The 10599-nt window shown below is 62.0% G+C and overlaps 1 protein-coding gene across 1 annotated transcript; it reads left to right on the top strand.

The window, feature by feature from the left end:
• Positions 1-5453: 5453 nt before the first annotated feature.
• LOC147416079 (uncharacterized) lies at positions 5454-10367 on the top strand. Its single transcript, XM_086460496.1, has 4 exons — positions 5454-5569; positions 5933-5990; positions 7485-7536; positions 9844-10367. Exons 1-4 carry the CDS (start codon positions 5454-5456, stop codon positions 10365-10367), a joined length of 750 nt encoding a protein of 249 aa, XP_086316622.1.
• The last annotated feature ends 232 nt before the right edge of the window (positions 10368-10599 follow it).

Below are 10599 nucleotides of genomic sequence, written 5' to 3'. Positions count from 1 at the left end.
GCAATATTTTGGTGAGGATTTTTGTGCCCTTGAACTATCTCATTTAATTGCTTCCTTGATTGCTTAAGTTAATTTAATAGCACTTGGGCAGGTGGAGGGGCTGGAGAATAAGCTGGGTTGTGCTTGTACCCCCAGCAACCGCTTGGCATGCTCCTTGAGAAGCAAATACTAGAATAAAATATGTTTAATTCCTTGTCAGACCTGGGAACCTCCTGAAATGTGTTACAGAGCTGCCCTGACAAAGGCCAGCTCCTGCACGGCTCCTCGGTTTCCTCCCCACTGCCCCCGTCCCTCTCATCTGCAGCTGAATCGCTCAGGTAGGAATTAAAATGCAAATTTAAACTGATTTAATCGACAGGCGACGTGTCCACCTTTATTTACATTCACATTGGGCTCCCGCTCGCATGGCTTCAGCTTCAGATGCTGACGGAGAATCAATTCACGTGGTTGGAGGAGGCAAATCTCCAGCCACCGCGGTGCAAATCACCTAAAAACCCAATGATGGTCACACTAAAGCATCCTCCTCTTGTACCCAAGCCCAGGGCTTATTGCTCTGGACCCGGTGGAAACGAGCCCTTAATTTGCCCAGGACTTTTCTTTCTCTGGTGATGGCCCCACGGGAGTAGAAATGCCTCTTTTTTTAATGATGAAGTGGGTTATTTCAATATTTGTACAGAAAAAAACGAGTGGTTTTTTGGTCTCTGGGTGCTTCAGAGCACGGATCCATCCTCCAAAGCAGGAGCTCAGAGCCTGCAGCCTGGACGGGGCAAAGCTCCGTGGGATTACAGCTGCTCCCCAGATCCTGCCAGGTCCCAGCATATTTATAGCATGGAAATGATGAAGGAAAAAAGCTCTGAATTATTACTGTCAAATATGCCATTTTCTACCAATCTCCATTTCATCAAGACCTTTTTCCAGAGCATTTTGGCAGCGAGGTGAGCTCACCATCGAGCACTTTGCTGAAAAAAAAATACAGATTTGATCAATCTTCACCATCTCTCAGTGACACCGGGAGGGAAAAACTCATCCCATCTCCTGGGTCGTGCTGCCCTCTGCAGAAAATCCCGATGGATGCCACAACGTCCTTGTGGATGAACTCCCGATAAGCCAAATATTCCGACGATGATGTGCGAGGCCGAGAACGGCGCCGAACCACTTGGGTGTGATCCCTGCTTCCTGGGTCAATCAGTGCGTCAGGGATGCTGCGATCCCACATCTCCACAGCCAGAAAGGCTTTTTTCCCCAAGAAAATGTGTCTCTTTCTCGACTGGGACAAGGCAGTTATTGTCCTTTTTTGTTATGATCAGCTCTTGGACATGTTTTGTGCGTGCTTGCCCTTTGGGTTGCCAGCCCCACTTGGGTTGAGTGCATGTTGGCTTGCAGATGTTGGCTGGGAGGGGAGAATATTATTATTTATTTGTCTATTATTATGTAGTATTATTCCTCATATTCCCTTCCCTTCTCATCATCATCATCATCGAATCATCACAGAAGGGTTTGGGTGGGAAGGGACCTTAAAGACCATCTAGTCCAACCCCCTGGCCATGGGCAGGGACATCTCCCACTACACCAGGTTGCTCCCAGCCCCATCCAGCCTGGCCTGGAGCCCTGCCAGGGAGGGAAGTTTGCCCTGATCCAGGTACAGGACCTTGCACTTGGCCTCGTTGAACTTCATGAGGTTTGCACGAGGCATTCCTCTCCTCTCCTCTCCTCTCCTCTCCTCTCCTCTCCTCTCCTCTCCTCTCCTCTCCTCTCCTCTCCTCTCCTCTCCTCTCCTCTCCTCTCCTCTCCTCTCCTCTCCTCTCCTCTCCTCTCCTCTCCTCTCCTCTCCTCTCCTCTCCTCTCCTCTCCTCTCCTCTCCTCTCCTCTCCTCTCCTCTCCTCTCCTCTCCTCTCCTCTCCTCTCCTCTCCTCTCCTCTCCTCTCCTCTCCTCTCCTCTCCTCTCCTCTCCTCTCCTCTCCTCTCCTCTCCTCTCCTCTCCTCTCCTCTCCTCTCCTCTCCTCTCCTCTCCTCTCCCTCTCCTCTCCTCTCCTCTCCTCTCTCCTGTGGGGATCCAGGACAGACAGTGATCCAGCACATCTGAAGATCAGAAATGGATGGGGATCCAGAATGGGGGATGATCCAGAGTGGCCTGGATCCAGGGTGGAGGGGATGGCCAGCGCTGGGGACAGAGGAGCTGGACAAGAAGCAGGTGCCTGGGGACAGTTTGGGGGGCCGGGAGGGGGCTGGTCCTGGGGCGCCCTTCTCAGTGGCAGGACTGTGTTCCCTGAAGGGGTCGCAGGGGTGCTGGGTCTGGGGGTGCAGGACTCTTCCTGGGGTTCAGGTCTCTGAGGTGCTGGCTCTGGGCGTGTGGGACCCCTCCTGGGGGAACAGGACCCTCTCTGGGGTTCCCAGTCTCAGGGGTGCTGAGCCTGGGGGTGCAGGACCCCTCTTGGGGTACCAAGAGCCCTCCTGGGGGTGCAGGTTTCAGGAGTGCTGGGTCTGGGGGTGTAAGACCTCTCCTGGGGTGCAGGTCTCTGAGGTGCTGGCTCTGGGGGGTGTAAGACTCCTCCTGGGGGTCTGAGACCCCTCCAGGGGCTACAGGTTTTAAGGGTGCTGGGTCTGGGGGTGCAGGACCTATCCTTGCAGACCAGGACCCCTTCTGGGGTTCCCAGTCTCAGGGGTGCTGAGCCTGGGGGTCCAGGACCCCTCTTGGGGTACCAAGAGCCCTCTTGGGGGTGCAGGTTTCAGGGATGCTAGATCTGGGGATGTAAGACCCCTCCTGGGTATCTGGGACACCTCTAGGGGCTACAGATTTTAAGGGTGCTGGGTATCAGGGTGCAGGATCCCTTCTTGGGGTACCAGGAGCCTTCCTGGGGGTGCAGGCTTCAGGGGTGCTGGGTCTGGGGGCATAAGACCCCTCCTGGGTGTCTGGGACGCTTCTGGGGGCTATGGATTTTAGGGGTGCTGGGTTTCGGGGTGCAGGATCCCTTCTTGGGGTGCAAGTTTCCCCCCGCCATGCCCGTGGAGACACGCTCCATCAGGCCCGGGTGCTGACGGGTGTCCCGTGGGAGCAGGAAGCCGGGGTGCGGCGGGTGCCACCCAGCCACCGCTCCCGTCCAAAGTTGAGCGGCGAGAGGAGCTGCCTGCACCCAGCCCTGCCCGGCCTGGGGGTCCCCGTGGGGTGAGTGGCTTCCTCAGGGGTGGAAACCAGGGGGTCCCCAGCCCTGGGGTCCCCAGTCCCGTCCTGGTTGGGGTGCCAAGCGAGGCGAGGTGTGGGCTGTCACCTCGAGCTGGTCTCGCTCGTCTCAGGGCACGGCTGGGGAAACTGAGGCAGAGCAGGCTGTGGCGCAGGATGCGGCGGGTTGGGGGGCTCAGGGGTGCGGGATGTCACCGGTGCCCAGCCCCAACGTGTCCCCCAGGGCTGGCAGAGCAGCTAGAGGAGGGTGGCTGGAGCATCCATGAGGAAGAAATCCCGAATTAATTTTGCTCCAGAGGCCAAAGCGCCGCCAGTCTGGAGCGTGACTCCACCCCCAGCCAGGGGGGGGTCCTGGCCGGGGAGCTGCTGGGGGGGACCCCAAACCCCCTCATGGCTCTGGGGGCCGGGGTGCTGTGCCGGGAAGGCTGAGTCACAGCCGGCAGAGCGGGCTCAGCCTGTTTGGCGTTTGGGTTGGCTGGGCTTGTCAGGGCAGCTCGGTTTGCCCCAAATTTTAGGCAGGGGGGGCTTGGGTGGAAGAAGGAGACGGGGTTTTTTTTTGGGGGGGGAGGCAGGCAATGTGTTTTCTCTTGAGTGTCCTCCCCGGGCTCGGTGTGGGTTTGGGGCATCTTGGCAGGGATGCAGCAGGGGGGGTCCAGTGCAGCGGCATCACCCCCACCCCCAACATCACCCCCAATACCCCAGCATCACCCCCCAACCCCCAGCATCACCCCCAATACCCCAGCATCACCCCCATGCCACAGCACAACTCCCCACAACCCCCAGCATCGCCCCCCATCCCCCAGCATCACCTCCCATGCCCCAGCATCACCCTCAATACCTCAGCATCATCCCCACCCCCAGCTTCACCCCCCAACACCCAGCATCACCCCCACATCCCCCAGCATCACCCCCACAACCCCAAGGATCAACCCCCATCCCCCAGCTTCACCCCCATCCCCCAGCATCACCCCTATCCCCCAGCATCACCCCCCATACCCCAGCATCACTGCCACATGCCCCAGCATCACCCCCCATCCCCTAGCATCACGCCCCAGCATCATCCCCCCAGCATCATCCCCCATCCCCCAGAATCACCCCCCAACCCCCAGCTTCACCCTCATCCCCCAGCATCACCCCCACACCCCCCAGCTTCACCCCCAACCCCCACCATCACCCCCCATCCCCCAGCTGGCTTTGCCACCCGCTGCCCCTCGCCGCAGAGGCGGGAGCACCCACCGCTCCGAGGCTGGGCTGGGGACGGGGCCCAACTTCCCAGAGCCCACGGGCAAGTGCTTATTCCCCACCCAGAGCTCTCCTGCACCTCCAGTCACCCCAAAATCCTCTGCCCCCAGGAAAGGAGAGTGAGGCGGGATGACGCTGGGCATCCCGACGGGGGTCCCAGGCTGGGGAGGAGCGGCTGGAAAGTGCCCGGCAGGAAAGGACCTGGAGGTGCTGGTCGGCAGCCGGCTGGACGTGAGCCGGCAGTGTGCCCAGGTGGCCAAGAAGGCCAACAGCCTCCTGGCCTGTATCAGCCATGGGGTGGCCAGCAGGAGCAGGGAGGGGATCGTGCCCCTGGGCTCGGCACTGGTGAGGCCGCCCCTCGAATCCTGGGGGCAGTTTTGGGCCCCTCCCTGCCAGAAGGACCTTGAGGGGCTGGAGCGTGTCCAGAGAAGGGCAGCGAAGGTGGGGAAGGGTCTGGAGAACAGGTCTGGTGAGGAGCGGCTGAGGGAGCTGGGGGTGTTCAGCCTGGAGAAGAGGAGGCTGAGGGGAGACCTGATCGCTCTCTGCAGCTGCCTGAGAGGGGCTTGGAGCGAGGGGGGGTCGGTCTCTTCTCCCAAGGAACAAGCGATAGGACGAGAGGAAACGGCCTCAAGTTGCACCAGGGGAGGTTTAGGTTGGACATGGGGAAGAATTTCTTCACTAAAAGGGCTGTCAAGCGCTGGAACAGGCTGCCCAGGGAGGTGGTGGAGTCACCATCCCTGGAGGTGTTTAAAAGACGTGCAGAGGTGGCGCTTGGGGACGCGGTTTAGTGGTGGAGTTGCAGTGCTGGGCTAATGGTTGGACTCAATGACGTTAAGATTCCTTTCCAACCTAAACAATTCTACGGTTCTATGAAGGGCTGGGGAGGGAGCTCTGCAAAAACTGCCTGCGATAGTAACGGGAGAACGGGAGCGCCCCTCCAGCCCCGTGCACCCCATTATTACCCCAATCCCCCTCCGCCGGCCTGACCTGGGTCTCGTCTCTCCCCCAGCTCTGCCTCCCCGCCAGGGGCTCGATGGCTCCGGCACGGGCAGAGGGCTCGGTGGCCCCAGCAGCTGCGGTGACCTGGGGCTTGGCCACCACTGGCCTCTTGCTGCTGCTCCTGGTCCTCCTCTGCTCCTTCTCCCACAGGTACCTTCGCTTGGGGCGGGGGAAAAAGGGGGGGATTTGGCTTCTTCCTGAGGGTTTGCCATGGATACCGTGGGATCCAAGGAAATGCCATGGGGGGGGGGGGGAGGCCACAGGGGGGTCACTGTCCAGCAGTGGGATGGGGAGCTTGGTGCCAGGGGATGCTCTGGGTGCAGCTTGTGCGGGGTCGAGTGGAAAGGGGACGGGTGCTGGGGAAGGGGACATGGGGGAGCGAATTAACAGGAGCCAGCAGGGAAAGGAGGGGACAGGGGTGGGGGGGAGCGTGTCACCTCTGAGCCCACCCTGACCCCAGCACCCCTGGGGATGGGACGTGGCTCCGTTGACCTCTCAAGTCCTCTTCCCCAGGGGGAACCGGCGGGTTTTCACCCAGAGAACGAAGGAAAACCCTGGGCTCGTCCGAGGGGTGAGTCCCCCTGGGGTCCCCACCGGGTGGCTTTGTGGCTGCTCATCCCGGCTGGAGGGCGAGGTGGTGGGATGGGGGGGGGGGGGGGGGGGGGGGCTGAGGGGACTGTGGCCTGGCCCCACACATCCCCTCTTGTCCCCTGTCCCCTCTTGTCCCCTGTTCCCTCCTCCCCACCCCGCATCCTGTGTGCTTCGACAGCCCTCCAGCGTCAGCACAGGGAACATCCCTCTCCTCGCCCCAAATTCCCCCCAAATGCTTAAATCGGCCCCCAAAAAAGCGTCAAGGCCAGGGCAGAATGGGGGGGGGGGGGGGGGGGGGGGGAGCGGGGGGAGATGGGGATGGGGACAGGGGGACGGCGACAGCGGGTGGCACTGGGTGCGGTGTGACCCCATGGGTGTCCCACCCTGGGGTTCGCAGGGGCTGTGGGTGATTGGAGGGGACACGGGTGCCCCCCCTGGATTTGTGGGGCCAGTGGGGGACTGCTGGAACCTCTCGGTGCCGGCAGAGGGCAGCCGCCCCCCCCCCGCGCCTTGTTCCTGTGCTGACACCCCCCCCCCCCCATATCCTGGGTCCCCCTGAGCCCCCCAACAGCCACACAAGGGCTGGGGGGTGCACACAAGTCCTGGGGGATGATGCACAAGTGCTGGGGGGGGGGGGTTTGCACAAGTGCTGAGGGGGTGCACGAGTGCTGGGGGGTGCACAAGTACTGGGGGGGGGTTGCACAAGTGCTGAGGGTGGGAATGCAGAAGCACTGGGGGGGGATACACGAGTGCCGGGGGGGATGCACACGTACTGGGGGGAATGCACGAGTGCCCAGGGTGTTGCACAAGTGCTGGCAGGGGGATGTACGAGTCCCAGGGGTTATGGTCAACTGCCAGGGAGATTGCACAAGTACTGGGCGGGGGGGATGCACAAGTACTGGGGGGGATGCACAAGTACTGGGGGGGATGCACATGTACTGGGGGGGATGCACATGTACTGGAGGGGGATGCACACATACTGGGGGGGGAATGCACAAGTACTGGGGGGGATGCACAAGTACTGGGGGGGATGCACACGTACTGGGGGGATGCACACGTACTGGGGGGGGATGCACACGTACTGGGGGGATGCACACGTACTGGGGGGAATGCACAAGTACTGGGGGGGAATGCACAAGAACTGGGGGGGGATGCACACGTACTGGGGGGGATGCACACGTACTGGGGGAGATGCACACGTACTGGGGGGGGGTGCACACGTACTGGGGGGGATGCACACTTACTGGGAGGATACACAAGTATTGGGGGGGATGCACAAGTACTGGGGGGGGGGATGCACACGTACTGGGGGGGATGCACACGTACTTGGGGGGATGCCCGACTGCCCAGGGGGGATGCCCATTTTCCTGGGGGCATCCAGGATTGTCCGGGGAGGGGGATGCACGGGTACCCGTGGGGGGATGCACAAGTGCCAGGGGGCTGATACGTGAGCACCCCCTTGTTGCCGCCGCAGGTGAAGCTGGCAAGGCTGGGCTGCAGCGACGGGGGAGCAGCACTGCCGGGAGGTAGGTCACGGCATGGGGACGGTGGCCGTGTCCCTCTGCCACCTCTGGCCCTGCCGCCGTGGGTGCTCCCAGGGCCCTCACACACCCAGGGAGGTGGGTGCTGGGTGCCACGTGCCGGCTCCCCAAAAAGCCACCTCTCCTCGGGGTGCAGCAGGATGGGTCGTCGTCCCCTGGCACCGGGACGCCACGCTCCGGGGAAGGGCCACGCCGGTGTCACGACGCTGGGTGCCGCGGTCCGAAGGTCCCTGGGGCTCAGCCGCGCTCTGCCGCCCCAGCCCGGTTAATGATTTGCCCGGCCCATGAACTTGGAGGAGCTCGGCGGGACTTTGAGCCGGCTCTTGGCCCGACGTGTGGGGCTGCACCCCTGCATCCCACCCCCAGGCCGGGGTGGCCAGTGGCCAGAATGGGAGAAATTAGTGAAGCTCGTTAGCAGCAAACAGCTACTTTTGGAGAAGAGGACAGGGATGCCCCGCGGCCGTGGTGAAGGGGCTCGCGGGAGGCTGCAGGGTCTGGTAGCTGGATCCAAAAGCAGCTCCTAAAATTCCCAGTTCCAGCAAAATGTCCCAGTAAAACCAGCCACAAGTCTCAGTTCCTCCAGCAGGGCCGTGTCAGCTGTTTTAAACCCTCCCCTGGCCTGCTCTGTGCCCGCAGAAAGGGAATTGCCTGGGAAAGCTTTAAAAAAGAGGTTTTAACACTCCAAACCGTCCCACTGGATTCAGCGTTCGGCCCCTTCGCTGCTCCGTGCAGCCGGGAACGAGTTTCTCTCCCAGTTTACGCCAGGAACACGTTATTGAGCACCGTTGGATAACGAGGATAATTAAACCCCATGAAATTTCCCCTTCTCGCCCCGCCGTGCCCGAGCTTCAAGCTGCTCAAGCGAAGTTCCTGCTCCTCCTTGCGCTGCAACGGGAGCTCCTGAGGATTTCACGGGGTGGCCCCACCAGCCTGCACCCCCGAGACCCCAATCCTAGGGGGGCCCTGGCTGCGTAGCCCCCCTCCTTGGCCCTCGCCCTCTCCTGCTTTTCTGCGGTGGGACAGGGAAGGGACACCCTCGGTGCAAAGCCTTGGGCCCTTGGGGTGCGCAGGCGGGATGCTGGGGTGCACGGCGGTGCTCTTGGTAAGGTGCTCATGGCGGGGGGCTCGTGTTGGGGTGCCCATGGTGGGGGGCTTCTGTTCGGGGTGCTTGTTTTGGGGTACTGATGCTGGGGTGCTCATGTTGGGGTGCTCACATTGGGGATGCTCACACTGGGGGTGCTTATGTTGGGATGCTCGTGCTGGGGTGCTCACGCTGGGATGCTCATGTTGGGGTGCGCATGCTGGGGATGCTGACATTGGGGTTTTCATGTTGGGGTGCTCATGATGGGGTGCTCGGGGTGCTCATGTCGGAGTGCTCACGTTGGGGTGCTCACACCGGGGTTTTCATGCTGGGCTGATCATACTAGGGTGCTCACATTGGGGTGCTCACATTGGGGTGCTCACGCTGGGGTGCTCATGTTGGGGTTCTCACATTCGGGTGCTTATGTTGGGGTGCTCACCCTGGGGCTGCTCACACAGTTCTCATGCTGGAGTGCTCACGCTGGGGTGCTCACATTGGGGTGCTCCCACTGGGGTGCTCCCGGGGCAGGGGGTGCTTTCTGCCAGGAGGGAGTCAGAGGGCAGTGAGGAGGCCGTGCCGGCCCCATGGGGCTCTGGCCTGGGTCCGACCCTGCCCCCTCCTGCACCAGCCAGCGGCCCACACCTCCACCTCCACGCTGCACACACGTACCCCGCACCGCAGCTCGGTGGGAGCACCCAGGGTCCTGCACCCCCAATCCCACCGGACCACCATATCCCTGCATATTTAGAGCGGGAGGAGAAACACCCTGTTATGCAGCTTTTCCAGTGTCTCCCTCGCCTTTGGAGTGAACAAACCGGCTGGGCGCCCCGCTCTGCCAGCTCCCATGTTGACAGATCCTGCACCCAGAGCAGAGCCTCCTTCTTAAATAAATATTTGACCAAAGGCAGGAGCCGCCGCGCGGGCAGGCGGGCGGCAGGTCCCGACACCGCGCTGGCCCCGCGGTGGGGAGCACCAGCAACCCGGGGATGCTCTCCTTGGTTTTCCTTTGCTTTTTATCATCTTTCTTCCTAAAAGCAGAGAGTGGGGACAGAAGTGGGAGTGGGGCCCATTTAATCCCATTTACTTGGTGCTACTTTATCCCCACGTTAGCTGGGGATTGCCCCCCCCCCCCCCCCCCCCCCCCCGCAGTGTGATCATGGTGGGGGTACCCCCCTCCTTGGCTCAGCATCTCCTCTTCTCCCTCCCTGCAGGCACCCCCTCTCCCAGTGAGCCCCAGCAGCAGGCGGATGGCCCCGCGGTGCCGGGGGACCTGGATAACCCCACTGCGGGGTACCCCGGGCTGCACGCACTGGGCTGGACACCCCATTCCCACACCCTCTCTGGACCAGCCCCAAGGACCCCCAAGTTCCTGCAGCACCGGCAGCTGCCGGTTGTACCCGGGGATGCCGGCACACCCGCAGCGGACCCCGTGCCTGGCGCCGAGGGTCCCATCTACGAAAGTATCCGGTACAAATCTGGGACGCTAAAAAAGCCTTGCGATGCTGGCAGCACCCCGGGGGGCTCCCCATCCCTGCCCACCAGCGACAAACCGAGCACCCCCATGCCCAAGGTCATCTCCCAGGAGGAGCCGGGCAGCGAGGGGAGCCCCGACCCCCTGTACGCCCGGGTGTGCAAGCCGCCCGGGGTGCCACAGCCCTGGCAGTGCAGCAGCCCCCCCGAACCCCAAGAAGAAACACCTCCATCGCTGCCAGAAAAGCGCTTCGACGTGGCATAGGACGCCCCGGAGATGTTTTGGAGCTGCCTCAAGCTCAGCTGGTCCGTGCAAGCTCGACGGAGGGTTTTCCCGGCTGCGGGCAGGAGAGCGGGCAGGCACGGGCAGCAGCCGTGGAAAGCTGCCCGCTCCCTTCCCAACCCTAAAATTCCGTGTAGGTGTCCCAGGTGATCCCCCAGCAGCCAGTATGGGGGTCCTTGAGTGTCCCTCTGGGACACATCCCCAGTGCTGGGCA

Source organism: Leptosomus discolor, chromosome 2 (assembly GCF_034619465.1).
Source record: "Leptosomus discolor isolate bLepDis1 chromosome 2, bLepDis1.hap2, whole genome shotgun sequence".
Taxonomy (NCBI): Eukaryota; Metazoa; Chordata; class Aves; order Leptosomiformes; family Leptosomidae; genus Leptosomus; species Leptosomus discolor.
The sequence above is the reverse complement of the archived record's forward strand: the minus strand, read 5'-3'. Positions and strand labels throughout refer to the sequence as shown.